The sequence below is a fragment of the Phaethon aethereus genome (genome assembly GCF_964289735.1).
Source record: "Phaethon aethereus genome assembly, chromosome: Z".
NCBI classification, from domain to species: Eukaryota; Metazoa; Chordata; class Aves; order Phaethontiformes; family Phaethontidae; genus Phaethon; species Phaethon aethereus.
The window spans coordinates 34,671,150-34,692,235 of NC_138577.1; the positions used below are offsets into that span (position 1 = coordinate 34,671,150).

Genomic DNA, 21,086 nt, shown 5'->3' on the forward strand with positions numbered 1-21,086 from the left:
AACCAGTGCCATGAGGAAAGCATGTAGAGTATTAGTAATTGGAGAGTCCTTACTGAGAGGCACTGAAGCACCCATTTGCCATCCAGACATTTTTTCTAGAGAAATGTGTTGCCTACCAGGAGCTTGCATTTGTGATGTCACTGACAGGCTGTCAAGCCTGGTGAACCCTACAGATTATCATCTGCTCTTACTATTCCATGTAGGGTGTAATGACGAGTGACGAGACAACTTAGAACTATCAAAAAAGACTATATGTCCCTTGGAACAATGTTAAAAGGATCAGGAGCACAGGCAGTGTTCTTCTCTATCCCCCCAGTCAGACAAAGGGGTTCAATACGTAGGAGACAAAACAAGCACATGAATGCCTGTCTGTGTGGCAGGTGCCATACATAAGGTTTTGTCTTCTATGGTCATGGATTTACCTTTGAGAAGCTGTGCCTATTGGGAGCTGATGGGATTCACCTGACCAAGTGGAACCAGGAGGTCCTCACCGACAAACTTGCTAGAATTACAAGGAGAGCTTTAAACTAGATTTAGTGAAGGAACAGGATTGAGTTTCCAGTAACAAAGAGTCATGGGCTGCTGATATATTAGAAACCAACAGTGAAACACCTGTGAAATTCCTCAAGGGAATTAGGGCTTGCTCCTTGAAGAAGGTGACATGGTTGATAGGACACCTGAAATGCCTCTATACCAATGCATGCAGCATGGGTAACAAACAGGAGGATTTGGAAGCCACTATGATAAAAATGTTACCACTGAAACCTGATGGGATGAATCACATGACTGGAGCGCTGCAATCGATGGCTATAAACTGTTCAGAACGGACAGGCAAGGAAGGAGGGATGAAGGGGGTTGCCCTTTATGTAAAACAATGGATTGGCCGCAGAGAGCTGTCTTTGAAAAACAGTGGTGAATAGGTTGAGAGCTTATGGGTAAAAGTTAGGGGCCAAGCCAACAAAGGAAAACTCATGGTTCATGTTTACTATGGGCTGTCTGATCAAGAGAAGCCTGTTGATGAAGTGTTCTTCATTCAACTACAGGTAGCATCATGCTTGCAGGCTCCAGTCTTGCTGGGGGACTTCAATCATCCTGACATCTGTTGGAAAAGTAGCGCAGCAAGCTGTAAGCAGACCAGGAGATTCTTGGAGGGCATTGAAGATAATTTCATGATCCAGGTGACAGACAACCCAAACAGAGGAGAAGTTTACCAAGAAGGATGGAATAACTAGAGGTGTCAAGATTGGCAGCAGACTAGCCTGCAGTGATCATGCCCTGGTGGAATTCACAATCTTGAGGGATATGGGCCATATGAAGAGTAAAGTCAAGACCCTGAATTTTAGGAGAGTGAACAGTTGTTTAGGGAATTAGAGGATGGGACCCCCTGGGAAACTGCCCTCAGGAATAAAGGAGCAGAACAGATCTGGAAGCTCTTTAATGACATTTTTCTTAGACCGTGAGAGCTCTCAATTCCCACATGTAAGAAATCAGGCAAGGAAGGTAGGGGACAAGCATGGCTGACTAAAGTCCTCCTGGTCAAACAGAAATATACAAGGAAATGCACAAGCAGTGGAACTGGGGATGTGTATCTTGTGAAGAATATAGGGATGCTGCCCAGTGTGTAGGTATGGGATCAGGGAAGCTAAGGCACAGTTGGAGCTGAATTTGGGAAGGAATGTGAAGAATAATAAGGATTTCATGAAGTTTCTTGATCAGAAAAGGAAGATTAAAGAAAATTTACCCCTCCTGATAAATAAGGCAGAACTAGTGAGAAAGAACATTGAGTAAGATGAGGTACTCATCAGGGTTTTTTGCCTCAGTTTTCACTGGTGTCCTGGTTTCAGCCAGGATAGAGCTGGTTTTCTTCACAGAAGCTAGTGTGAGACTGTGTTTTGGATTTGGGATGAGGAACTGTTGATAATGTGCTGATGTTTTGGGTTGTTGCTGAGCCATCAAGGACAGTCCAGCTTCTTGTGCTGGCCTGCCAGCAAGCAGGCTGGGGGTGCACGGGGAGCTGGGAGGGGACACAGCCGGGACAGCTGACCCAGGCTGGCCAAAGAGATATTCCCTACCATACGACATCATGCCCAGTACATAAACTGGAGTTGGCCGTGGGGCGGAAATCGCTGCTCGGGGACGGGCTGTCGATCACGGGGTGGTGAGCAATTTCTGTATTGGGCCTCACTTGTTCTTGTACATTCCTTTGTTGGTATTATCATTATTGTTCCCTTCTTTCTTTCTGTCCTATTAAACTGTGTTTATCTCAAGCCACGAGGTTTTTCCTAATTCTCTCCCCCGTCCCACTGTGGGAGGGAGAGTGAGCGAGCGGCTGCGTGGTGCTTAGTTGCCGGCTGGGGCTAAACCACGACAGTCCTTTTTGGCGCCCAACGTGGGGCTCGAGGCTTGAGATAATAACGGCTGCAGGTCACAATATCAGTTTATTTGATTTGCATCATGCTCTCGTCTTTGTTGTACATGTTAAGGATCGGTGTTGGTTTCTGCGGGCTGCTGCACTCTGCGATGATTAGTAATGTCTCGCCTGTGAATTTTGTTTTTAGAGCACTGACCTTGAGCTTAATGTGGTATCATCTGAGCTCTGTACTTAAGCCGTTACTGTATTTTGGCTACTGTCTTGTGGAGACAATTAGCAATTATACTTCTGCCTCTGAAAGGTTTTTTATGGAGGAAATGCAGAATGGTACCTTTGCTACCCTCTATCATAACATTTCCTCCTCATTCACAATAATTTTTCAGTATTTTGAACACCCTTGGGTAGTTAAGATACCTCTATTGCTACTTCTGGGGAACATTGTTTCGGTTTTGTCTAAGGTTGGCAAGCAATTTAAGAATATCACCCGGAGATCTGCCCCAAGGCTGGATAGTTATGAATGGCAGGGCGTGTGGAACAGCATGGGCAAATGCCTGGGGCGGTGGGCACCTCCGGTGTTTTGGAACTTCACTCCCGAACAAGTGCAGAATCCTGATAAACTAGCAGAATATTTGGAAGAAGGATGCTGTCAGCCTGGCAGCTCCAAGGAGACACAAATCATTGCCATGTGCTGGGGCCTGGCCCATGCCTACCGAACCCTATTTAACACTATGCAAAGGGGAGAGAGGCTCTCTGGGTCTGATGGCAATGTGGCAGGCACTGTGACTACTCCAACCCCTGTGGCAGGCACTGCCACTACTCCAACCCCCACGGCAGGCACTGTAGCTACTCAGACTGTTGCAGCTGAACCAGAGAACCAGCCCATCCCGGTATCAGTTGCCCCTGTACAAAAGAAGAAATCTTGGAAGCGGAAGTCAGCTCGTTTAGTAAGGGAGGAGGAAGATATTTCTAAGAAGGAGCCAGAGGAAGAGAGTGAGGAGGCAGAGTGCTCTGAAGCAGGGCCATCACAAGCACGGAAGAGGGAAGAGAGCGAGTCATCACTTGAAGAGGAGGAAGAGGAAGAACTTATAAAAGAGACAGTAACTACCCGATCTCTATCCCTGAGTGAATTGCGAGATATGCGAAAGGATTTCAGCCGTCGTCCAGGTGAGCACATTGTCACCTGGCTGCTCCGATGCTGGGATAATGGGGCCAGTAGCCTGGAATTAGAGGGTAGGGAAGCCAAGCAGCTGGGATCCCTTTCTAGGGAAGGGGGCATTGACAAAGCAATTGGAAAAGGTGCACAAGTCCTCAGCCTCTGGAGACGACTCCTGTCGGGTGTGAAGGAAAGGTATCCCTTCAAGGAAGATGTTCTATGTCACCCAGGCAAGTGGACCACCATGGAGAAAGGTATCCAGTACTTGAGGGAGCTAGCGGTGCTGGCAGTGCGGCCGCGGTGAGGGCGAGGCCTGCGGCGGCGCTGTGGGAGGCCACTGCGCCCCCAGCCTCGAGTGCGTGAAGAGCCGCCAGCGCTGCAAGGCCAAGGGCGGCCCGGCCCCGGGACACCCTCTCGTCGCCGCCGCCGCCGCCTCCCCGCCCGGCGTGTGCCTCTGCAAGAGCCGCTACCCGGTGTGCGGCAGCGACGGGCTCACCTACGGCAGCGGCTGCCAGCTCCGCGCCGCCAGCCTGCGCGCCCATGAGCCGCGGCGAGCCCGCCATCAGTCAGCGCAGCAAGGGAGCCTGCGAGCAAGGACCCTCCATCGTGACCCCTCCTAAGGACATCTGGAATGTGACAGGAGCACAGATCTACCTGAGCTGTGAAGTCATAGGCATCCCAACCCCTGTCCTCATCTGGAACAAGATAATTCGGGGACAGTATGGTGTCCAGAGGATGGAGCTTCTGCCTGGGGACTGGGAAAACTTGGCTATCCAGACCCGAGGGGGCCCCGAGAAACACGAAGTGACTGGCTGGGTGCTTATCTCTCCTCTGAGCAAAGAGGATGCTGGAGAATACGAGTTTATTGGACTGTGTGGATTAGATGGCCTGGCACATCAGACCCACAGGAATATAAGGCTTTAGTGGACACCGGTGCACAATGTACCCTGATGCCATCAAGCCATATAGGGGCAGAACCCATCTGTATTTCCGGAGTGACAGGGGGATCCCAACAGCTGACTGTGCTTGTATTTCCGGAGTGACAGGGGGATCCCAACAGCTGACTGTGCTGGAGGCCGAAGTGAGCCTAACTGGGAATGAGTGGCAGAAGCACACCATTGTGACTGGCCCGGAGGCTCCATGCATCCTGGGCATAGACTACCTCAGGAGAGGGTATTTCAAGGACCCAAAAGGGTACCGGTGGGCTTTTGGTATAGCTGTCTTGGAGACGGAAGAAATTAAACAGCTGTCCACCTTGCCTGGTCTCTCAGAGGACCCTTCTGTGGTGGGGTTGCTTAAGGTCAAAGAAAACAGGTGCCCATCGCTACCACAACAGTGCACTGGTGGCAATATCGCACCAACAGAGACTCCCTGATCCCCATCCATGAGCTGATTCGTCGGCTGGAGAGCCAAGGAGTGATCAGCAAGACTCGCTCACCCTTTAACAGCCCCATATGGCCAGTGCAAAAGTCTAATGGAGAGTGGAGACTGACAGTAGACTATCGTGGCCTGAATGAAGTCACGCCGCCATTGAGCGCTGCCGTGCCGGACATGCTAGAACTTCAATATGAACTGGAGTCAAAGGCAGCCAAGTGGTAAGCCACCATTGATATTGCTAACGCATTTTTCTCGATCCCTTTGGCAGCAGAGTGCAGGCCACAGTTTGCTTTCATTTGGAGGGGTGTCCAATACACCTGGAATCGACTTCCCCAGGGGTGGAAACACAGCCCTACCATTTGCCATAGGCTGATACAAACTGCACTGGAACAGGGTGAAGCTCCAGAGCATTTGCAATACATTGATGACATCATCGTATGGGGCAACACAGCAGAAGAAGTTTTCGAGAAAGGGAAGAAAATAATTCAAGTCCTTCTGAAAGCTGGTTTTGCTATAAAACAAAGTAAAGTCAAGGGACCTGCACAAGAGATCCAGTTTTTAGGAATAAAATGGCAAGATGGACGTCGACAGATCCCAACGGATGTGATCAACAAAATAACAGCTATGTCTCCACCAACTAGCAAAAAAGAAACACAAGCATTTTTGGGTGTTGTGGGTTTCTGGAGAATGCATATTCCAAATTACAGTCTGATTGTAAGCCCTCTTTATCAAGTGACCCGGAAGAAGAACGATTTTAAATGGGGCCCTGAGCAACGACAAGCCTTCGAACAAATCAAACAGGAGATAGTTCATGCCGTAGCCCTTGGGCCAGTCCGGGCAGGACAAGATGTTAAAAATGTGCTCTACACGGCAGCCGGGGAGAATGGCCCTACCTGGAGTCTCTGGCAGAAGGCACCAGGAGAGACTCGAGGTCGACCTCTAGGGTTTTGGAGTCGAGGATATAGGGGATCTGAGTCCCGCTATACTCCAACTGAAGGAGTTCAAGCTGCCTCAGAAGTGGTTGGTACTGAAGCACAGCTCCTCCTGGCACCCCGACTGCCGGTGCTGGGCTGGATGTTCAAAGGGAGGGTCCCCTCTACACATCATGCGACTGATGCTACGTGGAGTAAGTGGGTCGCGCTTATTACACAGCGGGCTCGAATAGGAAATCTTAATCGCCCGGGAATCTTGGAAGTGATCATGGACTGGCCAGAAGGCAAAGATTTTGGAATATCACCGGAAGAGGAGGTGGCGCGTGCTGAAGAGGCTCCACCATATAATGAACTGCCAGAGAACGAAAGGCAATATGCCCTGTTTACTGATGGGTCCTGTCGTATTGTAGGCAAACATCGAAGGTGGAAAGCTGCTGTATGGAGCCCTATACGATGAGTTGCAGAAGTGGCTGAAGGACAAGGTGAATCAAGTCAGTTTGCGGAGGTGAAAGCCATCCAGCTGGCTTTAGATATTGCTGAACGAGAAAAATGGCCAATACTCTATCTTTATACTGACTCATGGATGGTAGCAAATGCTCTATGGGGGTGGCTGCAGCAATGGAAGCAGAGCAACTGGCAACGCAGAGGCAAGCCCATCTGGGCTGCTGAATTGTGGCAAGATATTGCTGCCCGACTAGAGAATCTGGTTATAAAAGTACGCCATGTAGACGCTCACGTACCCAAGAGTCGGGCCACCGAAGAACATCAAAACAACCATCAGGTGGATCAGGCTGCTAAGATTGAAGTGGCTCAGGTGGATCTGGACTGGCAACATAAGGGTGAATTATTTATAGCTCGGTGGGCCCATGACACCTCAGGCCATCAGGGAAGAGTTGCAACATATAGACGGGCTCGGGATCGAGGGGTGGACCTGACCATGGATGCTACTGCACAGGTTATCCATGAATGTGAAACGTGTGCTGCGATCAAACAAGCCAAGCAGTTAAAGCCCCTCTGGTATGAAGGACGATGGTTGAAATATAAATATGGGGAGGCCTGGCAGATTGACTATATCACACTTCCACAAACTCGCCAAGGCAAGCGCTATGTGCTTACCATGGTGGAAGCAACCACCGGATGGCTGGAAACATACCCTGTGCCCCATGCCACCGCCCGGAACACTATCCTGGGCCTTGAAAAGCAAGTCTTATGGCGACATGTAACCCCCGAAGGAATTGAGTCGGACAACGGGACTCATTTCCGAAACAACCTCATAGACACCTGGGCCAAAGAGCACGGCATTGAGTGGGTGTATCATATCCCCTATCATGCACCAGCTTCCGGAAAAATTGAACGATACAACGGACTGTTAAAGACTACACTGAGAGCAATGGGTGATGGGACATTCAAACATTGGGATAAACATTTAGCCAAAGCCACCTGGTTAGTCAACACTAGGGGATCTACTAATAGAGCCGGCCCTGCCCAATCAAAACTTCTACGTACTGTAGAAGGGGATAAAGCCCCTGTGGTGCATGTGAGAAACATGCTGGGGAAGACAGTCTGGGTTACTCCTGCATTAGGAAAAGGCAAACACGTTCGTGGGATTGCCTTTGCCCAGGGACCTGGGTGCACTTGGTGGGTAATGCGGAAGGATGGGGAAGTCCGATGTGTACCTCAAGGAGACTTGATTTTGGGTGAAAACAGTCAATGATTTGAATTGTATTATGTTAATTGTTGAGTATGACATTACTACTATGGCTGCTATCTACCATATCAATGGTATTATAGTAAGAATCACCCAGACTGATGAAGAATGAGCCTCACTGAAACCAAGCAACGTGCAGCAGTGATGAAACCAGAACTGGCTTCAGCAGCTTGCGCCCAACAAATCCCACGAGATCGACATCTTCGACCTGCAGATCATGGACATGGACCGTGCCAGATGACAATCCAATACCACATACCATCTCCCCTGCCCTGAGAGACTGCTATGATGGATGAAGCCCAGAGTCATGGACTGAATGAACTGCATAGACATTTTAAAGTGATGGCCCATGGACTAAGAAAGTGATATCTGTGTGTATATATTAAAAGACAGGAAGAGTAATAAAGAATAATTGGAATGTATTGAAAAGTATAGGACCTGGGCATGACGTAAATGGTATGGAATAAGGGGTGGATACTGTCCTGGTTTCAGCCAGGATAGAGCTGGTTTTCTTCACAGAAGCTAGTGTGAGACTGTGTTTTGGATTTGGGATGAGGAACTATTGATAATGTGCTGATGTTTTGGGTTGTTGCTGAGCCGTCAAGGACAGTCCAGCTTCTTGTGCTGGCCTGCCAGCAAGCAGGCTGGGGGTGCACGGGGAGCTGGGAGGGGACACAGCCGGGACAGCTGACCCAGGCTGGCCAAAGAGATATTCCCTACCATCCGACGTCATGCCCAGTACATAAACTGGAGTTGGCCGTGGGGCGGAAATCGCTGCTCGGGGACGGGCTGTCGATCACGGGGTGGTGAGCAATTTCTGTATTGGGCCTCACTTGTTCTTGTACATTCCTTTGTTGGTATTATCATTATTGTTCCCTTCTTTCTTTCTGTCCTATTAAACTGTGTTTATCTCAAGCCACGAGGTTTTTCCTAATTCTCTCCCCCGTCCCACTGTGGGAGGGAGAGTGAGCGAGCGGCTGCGTGGTGCTTAGTTGCCGGCTGGGGCTAAACCACGACAACTGGTAATCACACTTCCTACATCTTTCAAGTCCCTGAACCTCAAAGCAGGGACTCGGGAAATGAAGTCCTTCTCATAGTAAAAGAAGATCAAGTTTGAGACTATCTGAGGAACCTGAACATACACGAGTCCATGGGGCCCAACAAGATGCATCCTAAGGTCCTGAGGGAACTGGCAGGCATAGTTGCTAAGCCACTGTCCATCATATTTCAAAAGTCAAGGCTGTTAGTCTAAGTGTCCAGTGATGGAGAAAAAGGAATATTGTACCCATTTTTAAAAAGCATAAAAAGGAGGACCCTGGGAATTACCAATCAGTCAGCCTCATCTCCATGCCTGGTAAGATCATGGAGCAAGACTCTTGGGAAGCATGTCAAAACACCTGGAAGACATGCAAGTGATTAGAGACAGCCAACATGGCTTCACCAAGGGCAAATCATACTTGACTAAGGTAGTGGTCTTCTATGACGGAGTGATTGCCTCAGTGAACAAGGGAAGAACAACTGATGTCATCTACTTGGACCTCTGTAATGCCTTTGATTCAGTCCCACCCAAAATTCTTGTCATTAGTTTGGAGAGATATGGACTTGATAGATGGACTGTAGATGGATAAGGAACTGGCTGTATGGCCGTATCCAAAGAGTTGCGATCCACAACTGCAAAGATATGAGTTAAGGATTATGAGGAAACATTATGGAATCAGGGCTGACAAGTAGACATTAGCTGTTGATGAGGCTTTGTTCAGACTCCCAGACCAACACAGTTTCCTTTGGGTCTGCCAGTATTGAGGGATGAACAGAAAAAAAAAAAAAACATTCCTCAAAATACTAGTAATTCTCTGAGACTGAACCAAGCCCAAAAACCTGTGTGCACTTTGGATGTTGGAGTTATGTCAACAGGGCTAAAGCATACTCAATTCAGGTAAGGCACACAGAAATTTTATTAGTAACTGTCTTTGGTTCTACAAAACAAGTGGAAATTGAGATTTTCAGAAGCTGGAGGAGATCAGTAAAACAGAGGAAGCAGATAAAAATCAGTTTTGATTCCTTCATATCCTCTTGCCACATAACAGGTTTCTATTTCAAACCTCAGAGGTGCCAAAAATTCTCAAAAAAATCATTGCATTTTTTAAACATTTTAAACATATTGAGAAATTAAACTTTTCCTCTTAGACCTATCTTAGATAAATGTATAATCCTTTTGTTTTTTGTTTTTGTTTTTAATTTGACATGAGGCAGAAGATAATAATGAAATATTCAGGACTGATAATATGTTAGAGTTAACGAAACAATGAAGACTAAGATCATAAAATAAGAGGTATTGTTGTTATGTCTACCTAATTCAGCTTGATTTAATCTATCATTTCCTCTTAAAATTAATATGGCACAGGTAATAGACTTAAGCCATAAATCTTGACACCTTTTAGAATTTCCGATGCATTTTAGGGACTCTAAGGAAAAACCAGTCTATTAAAATAAATCAAAAGAGCAACATAGATTTAACTTCTCACACAATATTATTTTGCAGGTTGTGCAAACTTTTCTGAGCTAAGCCAATATACCAGTGGGCAAAGACTACATTCCATTTCAAGTTTCTCAATGAATGGCATGTGCTTAGCAAAAATACACAAAAACAGCAGACTGTATTCGTAGGACTGTCACCTTTGTAACTGTACGTTAAGAGCACAACCTAGGTAAAAACTTGATACTTCATATCAAACAATTATCCTCCTCCTTAAATAAAAGTCTTAGGAAGTGTGTTTCTGATAATTAGACCTACCATGCCTTCACAATATTTTTCACTATATACTCTGGGTTTTCTCTCAGCATTCATGATTTTCCAGTATTTTCTACACAGAATGGGAGTGTCTTTAGACAATTCATTTTCTCAGGATGCAATTTCGTTTTGTTGCTTTTTTGTGCACTTCACTAATCTGTCACTGTTTTCTGTCCTCACTCACATTCACAACTCAGTCCAAACTAATACTATCTGTGAATTTTACCAGAGTTTATTTACTTCTGCACAAAAATAATTTAAGATTTTAAACAGAGCTAATATTGAAACCAAATCTTCCCTTTACATTTCTTCCAATAATTGACAAATTATACTATTTCTGTGTATGGTCACTGTAATGTTAGAGTCTTTGGTTTTTAGGTGGCTTGTGTAATGAATGGAATAGTTTGTGAATTCAGTTATGCTTAAATAGGGAATCCTGGCAAAAAGCTCCATTTGCCACATAACAACTACTTAAAAAATGTATCTCTATGGAGAAAAAGCTGACAAACAGGGACTGCTTTCAGGAAGTCAGCTGATTTGCCGGTAAAACAGAGGGATGAAATTTTTTTTTTTTTTTTTTAAATCAAATGGCTAGTACCTGGGGGTAACTAACTCCAGAAAACCAAAAGGAAATCACAGAAAAAATCACTACAAAGATAGCATGGACAAAATGGCTGAAGAAGTGATTTCCAGAGAAAGCTGATACACTAATCATTGTAAGCAAAAACCAGACATCAGGTATGCCTAATGGATTAAAGTAAAATGTATGTACATGGACTATGCTGAAGCCAATATTTGTTGAAATGAACCTGGTATCACAGATTGTTCACTATTGAATGACTTATTGGAACGATAAAAAAGCTTTCCTTACTGCACTTTCAGTTTTCGTTTTTTCACCCAAATTTGATGGAACTTTTAGTGGAAGATCGTTTGCTTCTGCCTTCCCTGCTCCCTTCCGTTATGCTACCAGAAGATACTTAAAAGCAGCTGTTGTTCTGATGGCTACCCTTCTTTTGTAGCAGTTTTTCATAGTACAAATGGTTTCTGTAGGAAAGAACATGATGTATCATATAGGGAACAAACATATTACTAAAGAGTAATACTCTAGCCTAATGAAACACTTTTGATGGAAGTTGAATTCAACACATATTTCTCTTTCCTAAGTCACAAATGTTAGAAAATGTTCCATTCATACAGGCTGGCAAGGTGTCTATAGTGACAAAGCAAGGGTTCACAGGTCAGAAATGAAACACACTGTTAGAGCTGTGCAAGAAAGCTTGTCTAGCACACATGGTATTTCACCTGCCATTTCATTTCTGTGATTATTTTAGTATTGAATGTAGATTGTAGTATTTCTATCGCTTCAGGCTTCTCTGTCCAGGAAACAGTTATGTGCATTTATTTGTATTGTCTATGTTCTAACGTTATGTCTCTGCTAATGGCCTTCAATATGAATGTTTCTCTATTTGAAGAGATTCTTTGGAAGGAGCATTACTTGCTTCCTGATATAGCCATAAAGTTTTCAAAAAGAAATTTCACAACTAGTTCTTTAGTAACATTGTCATCAATGAAGAAACATGCATAAGATTCAGCTCGTTTTGACCTTTGAATCAAATTTTTCGTTCAAGAAAAGACAAACATAAGTATTAAATTGTAGGCAGATGATGAAATAAAAATAGACTCAGAAAACTTTTTTTTTAAAGTGGGTAGTATTAGTGAATGACGTATCATAATTTGAGGCGTAATCCTAGGATTGTTATTTATTATATATTATTGTATTTTCATTTTTCAGGCATTGTGTCAATAATAAATATTACACTTCATGATATTTTTAGTGCATTTTTGCACTTAATCTTTGTATCCTTTGCACGGAACAGTGGCAAGTCATACTCAGAATTCAGTGGAAATTTGTTACGTGATATTATATAGTTTAAAAATTTTTCAAGGTGATAAAAATATTGAATATATCTGTATTGCATATGTTGTCCAGATGGCAAAAATAAAAATTGCAGCAATTTTTATATAACATTTAACAATTATAAATGTTTTTTAACAGGCTTTCTCCAGCTACATAATTTAGAGAAGCATGTTCCAAATCTTGGCCATAGTTCAGTTCCATGCGTAAAGACTGCCAACATTGTCCTGTAGGCAACAGTAATGTGGTCAGTTCTTCCATGAGGACTCTGATATCACATCAATATAAGTTTCTGACAAATTAATTTAGAAACTAAATCTTCTTCTCATTACAGACTCATAATGTGTCAACACAAGAAACTGTTAAACAAAGTGATGTGATGGAAAAGGGAATGTTTCACTAAGACAGATTTTCATTTCTGTTGCTTCTGTTATGTGACAAAAACACAAGTTGATATGCAAACTACAATGATTTACAAAGCATCTCATAATACTTTATAATTGTAGAAATGGTGCTGGCGTGTCTCAGAATGATTTACTGCAATTTGTCACATTTTGAAACTATTCCAAAATAGGCTGGTAACATCAACTAAAGAGCTTTCAATGAAATCTAAAATGGTTCATTTCTTATGTCAACTGGAAGGCATTAAGTGATATCTGAAAATAATTTTAAAATTTATTGAAGTGATTTAAAATATCCCTTAATGGTAATTTAACATAGTGCATAAGCACCATTGTCATTAAGCAAGACAAGAAAATCTTTTCATCACATTTTAAGATTATTCATATCATTCTGTCATTGTAATAACACTGTTAGTGAAATCTATCACTTTAAAAATACAATTGCAGTGGAGCAAAGGACTTCAGTCAACATCAAAATTGGTGAGCAATAAACTCAAAGGGACGGAAATCACATATGTATACATTAATGCACAGATTATTTTTAGACATTTTTCAGTGGGTAAAAATTCACAATTTTTATAGCTAGAGTATATATGCAGCACAAGGAAGCATTGAGCTGTCTTTTCAGTAGTGACAAGAAAAGTCAACCAGGTGGTTTTCATTGGAGAAAAATGTTACACAGGCACACATATAATATTTTTACATCTCCTCTAACTAACAGCATCCTGCTGAGCAGGTTAGAGGTCTTTTTGTGAAAGGTACTCATATTTGTTAATTTCTGTATTGCCTAGAAACTGGTGACAGATGTACATAAATAGAATGGTATATTTCATTGTTTTCACTAAAAAGTTATATTAGAAACCTCTTTTCAAGGAAATAGCCTGTTTTAAAAGCAAGAAGATATTATAAATAAACGGGATTCTTATTAAAACAATGCTGTTTTTAAAAAATATTAAATAAAGGGGTTCCTTTATAAACTGAGAACTATTCATTTTTCAGTATTGTATCTATGATAATAGTTTGGAACCATGCAAGATTTTGTCTTTACAGGAAAAAATGTCCTGCAATGGATTTGAACAAAGGTCATTGTTGTCACAATTCACACTTTTGTCAAAGCTTATGTGAATCAGAAAGTACCTGAATTAATTTAATCAGAGCCAGAGTTTAGTTGATTAATTTTTTATGATAATAAGAAGTTGTTTTTTATCACAAAATTCCTCTTTCTATATTAAAGAAAAAACATTTTTTGGAAAGAAAAATCCCTTTTCCTTGAATGTCAAAGATTCCCTTTATAAATATTTGTTCTTTGAACTTTCCATAGAAAATTGAGAATTCATTTCCACTTTATATGATTAAACATATTTTAATATTCTCACAATACAGCAGGTCTTGATTTTTATTTCTTCACTGCAGAGATCCCATACCATAAAGAGGTAAACAATACCATAAAAATGAACTAAATTTCTAGGGCACCATCTGGAGCATTCAGAGACAAGGTCTCTCTCTTTTAGCACTATCCTCCAAGACTTGTTTCCTTTTTTCTTTTTCTTTTCACTTTTTTCCCCGCAGTAATGTAACAGAATATTGCAAGCAAGAGATACTAGAGTTATTATGTGATCAGATTCCAACAAGTGCATCTAAGGGCCATATGGGACTTCTGGTCTGTGCAATGACAAACTCTTTCCTGTCAAGGAGGAAGAACTTCCCCATACTGTTTTCAGTCCCACTTTGCTCAGCTCTTGGCAGCCCAAGCTTAGGCAGAAATATGGACCTTCCCATGTTGCAAATAATGCCTTCAAGCATTTCTTCAAATTTGACTATGCTTTCATGTGAGCGTCATGGTGTTGAACACTTATATTGATAAAAAATAGAGAGAATATTGCTGTGATCCATGATATGTGAAAACCTGTGGATCTTCAAATTTATTTCAACTTCATGCTTACAACAAGATTTACATTTTGAGTGTTTGAAACTTAAAAGCACTATTTCCTTGGCTGCTGTTTAGTTAAAAGAAGACATGCAAAGCACACTGTATAAAACAGGAATCTTGATGTTCATCCTGTGGATTCTGCAGTTTTTTGTTACTTTAATATCCTAAATTGAAATAGTGAATCACCTTCAGAGCTGTGGCAGGTTAATGTCTCCTACTATGCCGTTATTCCTCTCATTATGAGTGCTTCAAAGACATATTAGTAACTCTGGTAAAGTATTACTTGCTGACTTGCTGATTATTTTAAAGAGAACCAAGAAAAACAAGTTTTGGAGTTAATATATTTGAATGTTTAAGAATATTATATTTTTCAGGGATCAAGAAAGATATTTGTATTATTTCCATTAGGACTTCTGGAGATTAGCATATGTAAAACATTATTAATTTCATAAGCACCCCACCTTTGGGGGAATATCCTCTGTCTATATTCCTCTCAATACTAAACAAAGTTTCTGCATGATGATAGAGGTTCTTTCACTAACCTGAACTCTTTCAGATAGGTAAAAACTTAATATCCTTGCCATTTGCTAAGTGTCATTAAAAGAACATAAAAACATTTTCATAAAAATAAGGAAGCTGAATATGGCTTTTTGAGTTCATCCTGTGATTTCAATTGGTATGATATTTTCTACTTTCTTTGCAAAGATTTCTGACTGTGGTGTTAAAATGGTTGCTGTATTTCACATGGCGATGATACTTTATATGTAATAAAACTGTGATCTTTCAGGATAAAAAGGAAGCAGTATATAAGTGATATTTGTGACCTAAAAACATTACTAGAAGCCTGAGCTCAGCTTATGCAGTGCAAGACAAGTTCTGCCACCCCAAATTAAAATTTTACTGAGATGAGCAGACTCCCTGTCATTTTTATGCTCCGTAATAATGCATAACACAGCTTTTGGGCAGGCATGTGTTACAGTCTCATCTTCCATGATGGTGGTATCATTATGTTGTTAGTTTAAAGGGAATAGAGAACGAACAAGGAAGAAGCCACAGGAGGGAGACTCATTTTGGTAAGGACACTATGAATCATGTTCAGCATGTGCAGTCTACTATTATATGCCCATTAAAATATCATATAATGTTATTAATATATTTATTTAAAAGAAAAAATTCTGGAAAGAAATACACTGAACTACAGATAGGGTAGGTTAAGGTTCTTTATATTAAACACTGTAATCCTTAATAATTACAGTAAACTCAGCATGCCTTGCCTATTGTATAATCATTCACTGAAGTGTATGTATGCATGTATTATTTTATATCTATGTAAGTATATAGAAATACACAGAAAAAAAATTTATATATATAAACAAGACTTGAGCCTTTCACTAGACATAGATTTGATCAGAATTTAGCCCATTAGCAATGATGAACATTCAGCAGATTGGCACTTTTTCAGCTTAAGAGTAGTGTTTGAATATGCAACAGTAGAGAGGAAGAATTGATTAGTATGTTTGTGGCCTTTCCTTTCCTTTCCTTTCCTTTCCTTTCCTTCCTTTCCTTTCCTTTCCTTTCCTTTCTTTCCTTTCCTTTCCTTTCCTTTCCTTTCCTTTCCTTTCCTTTCCTTTCCTTTCCTTTCCTTTCCTTTCCTTTCCTTTCCTTTCCTTTCCTTTCCTTTCCTTTCCTTTCCTTTCCTTTCCTTTCCTTTCCTTTCCTTTCCTTTCCTTTCCTTTCCTTTCCTTTCCTTTCCTTTCCTTTCCTTTCCTTTCCTTTCCTTTCCTTTCCTTTCCTTTCCTTTTCCTTTCCTTTCCTTTCCTTTCCTTTCCTTTCCTTTCCTTTCCTTTCCTTTCCTTTCCTTTCCTTTCCTTTCCTTTCCTTTCCTTTCCTTTCCTTTCCTTTCCTTTCCTTTCCTTTCCTTTCCTTTCCTTTCCTTTCCTTTCCTTTCCTTTCCTTTCCTTTCCTTTCCTTTCCTTCCTTTCCTTTCCTTTCCTTTCCTTTCCTTTCCTTTCTTTCCTTTCCTTTCCTTTCCTTTCCTTTCCTTTCCTCTTTCCTTTCCTCATAGCTGGTTGGTTCCAGGGGCCACAAGGTTTTAATAAAAACAATGATTTGGGTGCATAGGAGATCCAGCCATGCACAATGTCCAAGGTCTTCAACACTCAAATGAAGTGTGGGAATAATACAGCACCAGGACTGCAAGGATTAAGAACTTGGCAGGACTGAATCCTCCTTCAAGCAGACCTTAGGATTTCCACAGGCACAGAGTTTCAGGTTAGGCAGCCATAGGCATTCATTAGCAGGATTTAACCTTCAGAACTTGAAAAAAATATCAAATGTTATTCTTTATTACCCTTTTCTATAATTCTGAAGAAGAATTCAGGAATATATTTGAAGTGGAAGTACTGTCTGGGTACACAAGCTCACTATTTGTAATAGGTACATAATTGTATGTGTAAACATAAATCCACATTAGAATATATACTGAAATAACATTAGTTTTAAAATATTATACAGATACATTTTTATGATATTCCTATGCTTCCAAGATTGGAAAAAAAGAATGGGAGAAAAAATCAATAATTTCATATATAGCATTTCACTATATTTTCCTCAGAACTTTTCCAAAATTAAAAAATATGCAAGCCTTTCCACCTTCAGTCCTCCAAAACACAACCAAATTCCAATACAGTTCTTTCAATATTTTTCTTTCAGTTCTGTAGAAAAAGGTCACTTGGTGAAACATTGACTGTAATAGCATTGGTGCCATCATTTCTACCTAATGGTCAAATGTTAAGAGAGGTTTCTATTTTGTACAGAAAATTCCTCCACCTGGAAACATAATTTTGTGTAAAAAAGAGAGGAAGAAGGGTCTTCTCTCTTTTTTTTAATTTAAGACATATAGGTACAAAATCACAGGTTGTGATTTCTCTACATGGAAACCTCAAATTTTTTATCAGGAGAAACGGATATGTTAATTCCCTGTTCAATAACTATTTTAATATTTTAATTCCTAAGTCAGTGTTAGTTTTATGAATGCCACTGATAAAAAGAAAAGTCATTAAATGATGTGTTAGAAAGCCAAATTCCTGAAAGGCATAATTTATTTGTAGTTTTGTGTATTTTCAAAATATTATGGAAAATTAAAAAAAAGAAGTAGAAAAACTGTTAGTTCTAAATACTTTCTTAGAAATAATCATTGATTTCATATACACAGCTTTAATCCACATTGTTGATATTGCTTACAGAAGAAAGAGGACAACATGTAATCATGGAGTCATAGAATCTTTGAGTTGGAAGGGATCTTTAAGGGTCATTTAGTCCAACCTCCCTGCAATGAGCAGGGGCATCTTTAATTAGATCAGGTTGTAGAATCATAGAAACATAGAATCATTAAGGTTGGAAAAGACCTTTAAGATCATCAAGTCCAACCATCAACCCCACACCACCATGTCGACTAAACCATGTCCCAAAGGGCTACATCTACACGTTTTCTGAATACTTCCAGTGATGGTGACTCCACCACCTTCCCTGGGCAGCCTGTTCCAAAGCTTGACCACTCTCTTGGTGAAGAAATTTTCCCTAATATTCAATCTAAACCTCCCCTGGCACAACTTGAGGCCATTTCCTCTCGTCCTATCACTAGTTACTTGGGAGAAGAGACCAACACCCACCTCACTACAAACTCCTCATGTAGATGTAGAGAGTACTAAGGTCTCCCCTCAGCCTCCTCTTTTCCAGATTAAACAATCCCAGTTCCCTCAGGTGCTCCTCATAAGACTTGTTCTCCAGACCCCTCACCAGCTTTGTTTCCCTTCTTTGGACACGCTCCAGCACCTCAACATCCTTCTTGTAGTGAGGGGCCCAAAACTGAACACAGGATTCAAGGTGCGGCCTCACCAGTGCCGAGTACAGGGGCACAATCACTTCCCTACTCCTGCTGGCCACATTATTTCTGATACAGGCCAGGATGCTGTTGGCCTTCTTGGCCACCTGGACACACTGCCGGCTCATGTTCAGCCGGCTGTCAACCAGCACCCCCAGGTCCTTTCAACTGCCCTACCCTGGGCATCTTTCCAGCCACTCTTCCCCAAGTCTGTAGAGTTGCATGGGATTGTTGTGAACAAAGTGCAGGACCCTGCACTTGGCCTTATTAAACCTCATACAGTTGTCCTCCACCCATCGACCCAGTCTGTCCAGATCCCACTGCAGAGCCCTCCTACCCTCCAGCAGGTCAACACTCGCACCCAACTTGGTGTCATCTGCAAACTTACTGAGGGAGCACTCAAGCCCCTCATCCAGATCATCAATAAAGATATTAAAAATAACTGGCCCCAGAACCGAGCCCTGGGGAACACCATTTGTGACCGGCCACCAACTGGATTTAACTCCATTCGCTACAACTCTCTGGGCTTGGCCGTCCAGACAGTTCTTTACCCAGCAAAGAGTAAACCTGTCTAAGCCACGAGCTGCCAGTTTCTCCAGGAGAATGCTGTGGGACATGCTGTTAAAAGTTTTACTAAAGTCCAGGCAGACGATGTCCACAGCCTTTCCCTCATCCACCAGGCAAGTCACCTGGTCATAGAACGAGATCAGGTTGGGCAAGCAGGACTTGCCTTTCATGAACCCGTGCTGGCTGGGCCTGATCTCTTGGTTGTCCTGCACATGCCCTGTGAGCACTCTCAAGATAAACTGCTCTAAGATCTCCCCCAGTACCAAGGTCAGACTGACAGGCCTGTAGTTCCCCGGACTCAGAGCCCCTCCAACCTGACCTGGAATGTTTCCAGGGATGGGGCATCTACCACCTCTCTGGGCAGCCTGTACCCATGTGTCACCACCCTCATGATGAAAAATTTCTTCCTTATATCTAGTCGAAATCTACCCTCTTTTAGTTTAAAACCATTACCCCTTTTTCTATCACAATAGGCCCTGCTAAAAAGTCTGTCCCCGTCTTTCTTATAAGACCCCTTTAAGTACTGGGATGCTGCAATAAGGTCTCCCCCATCCTCACCAGGCTCAACAACTCCAACTCTCTCAGCCTGTCCTCATGGGAGAGATGTTCCATTCCTCTGACCATTTTTGTGGCCCTCCTCTGGACTCGCTCTAACAGGTCCATGTCTGTCCTGTGCTGAGGGCTCCAGAGCTGGACGCAGGACTCCAGGTGGGGTCTCACTAGAGTGGTGTAGAGGGGCAGAATTACCTCCCTCCACCTGCTGGCCACGCTGCTTTGGATGCATCCCAGGATACAGCTGGCCACCTGGGCTGTGAGCTCACATTTCTGGCTCATGTCTGGCTTTTTGTCCACCAGTAATACCACGTCCTTCTTGGCAGACCTGCTTTCAATCCCTTCATCCTCCAGCGTGTATTGATACTGGGGGTTGTGTTGACCCAGGTGCAGGATCCTATGCTTGGCCTTGTTGAACCTCATGAGGTTCATACAGGCCCATTCATCGAGCTTGTCCAGGTCCCTCTGGATGGCATGCCATCACTCAGGCATGTCAACTGCATCACTCAGCTTGGTGTCACCTGCAAACTTGCTGAGGGTGCACTCAATCCCGCTATGTCATTGATGGAGATATTAAAAAGTACTTGTCCCAGTACAGACATCTGAGGGACACTGCTTGTCACTGATCTCCATGTGGACATTGAGCTATTGCCCACTACCGTCTGGGTGTGACCATTCAACCAATTCCTCATCCACCCAACAGTCTACCCATCAAATTAGTATCTCTCCAATTTAGAGAGAAGGATGTTGTGGGGGACCATGTCAAAGGCATTACAGAAGTCCAGACAGATGACATCTGTAGCTCTTCCCTTGTCTACTGATGTGATCCACACCATCATAGGAGGCCATTAGTTTGGTCAGGCAGGACTTACCCTTGGTGAAGCCATACTGGTTGTCTCAAGTCACCTCCTTGTCTTCCATGTACCTTTACATAGCTTCTGGACGGATCTGTTCCATGACCTTCCCAGGCACAGAGGTGAGGCTGACGGATCAGTATCTCCCAGGGTTCTCCTTGGTACCCTTTTTTAAAAATGGATGCAATGTTTCTCTTTTTCCAGTCACTGGAGACTTCTCCTGACTGCCATGACTTTTCCAATATCATGGAGAGTGGCTTGGCTACTACATCGGCCAACTGTCTCAGGACTCTGCGATGCATCTCATCAGGTCCCACAGACTTGTGCATGTTCAAGTTGCTCAGGTGGTCTTGAACCTGATTTTCTTTTGCAGTGGGAGGGAATCTGCTCCTCCAGTCACGATCTTGCAGTCTATCCCCTCAAGAGGTGTAGGAAGAGACACTGCCAGTGAAGACGGAGGCAAGAAGTCGCTGAGTATCTCAGCCTTCTCCTCATCCGTTGTTACCAGTTTGCCAGTCTTGCTCATTAATGAGGGTACACCTTCTTCGACCTTCCTTTTCTGGCTGACATACCTATAGAAGCCCTTCTTATTATTCTTTTCATCCCTTGCCAGTTCCAGCAGCACCTTGACACTCCTGACCTTGTCCCTACA

General features: G+C 42.7%; 1 protein-coding gene across 1 annotated transcript; it reads left to right on the plus strand.

Annotated features, from left to right (window-relative positions):
- Positions 1-1,374: 1,374 nt before the first annotated feature.
- On the plus strand, positions 1,375-4,448 carry LOC309415689 (insulin-like growth factor-binding protein 7; the record flags this gene model as incomplete). Its single annotated transcript, XM_082013292.1, is given in 3 exon segments — positions 1,375-1,500; positions 3,803-4,063; positions 4,065-4,448. Coding segments are annotated over 3 exon segments (771 nt in total).
- Positions 4,449-21,086: the final 16,638 nt, after the last annotated feature.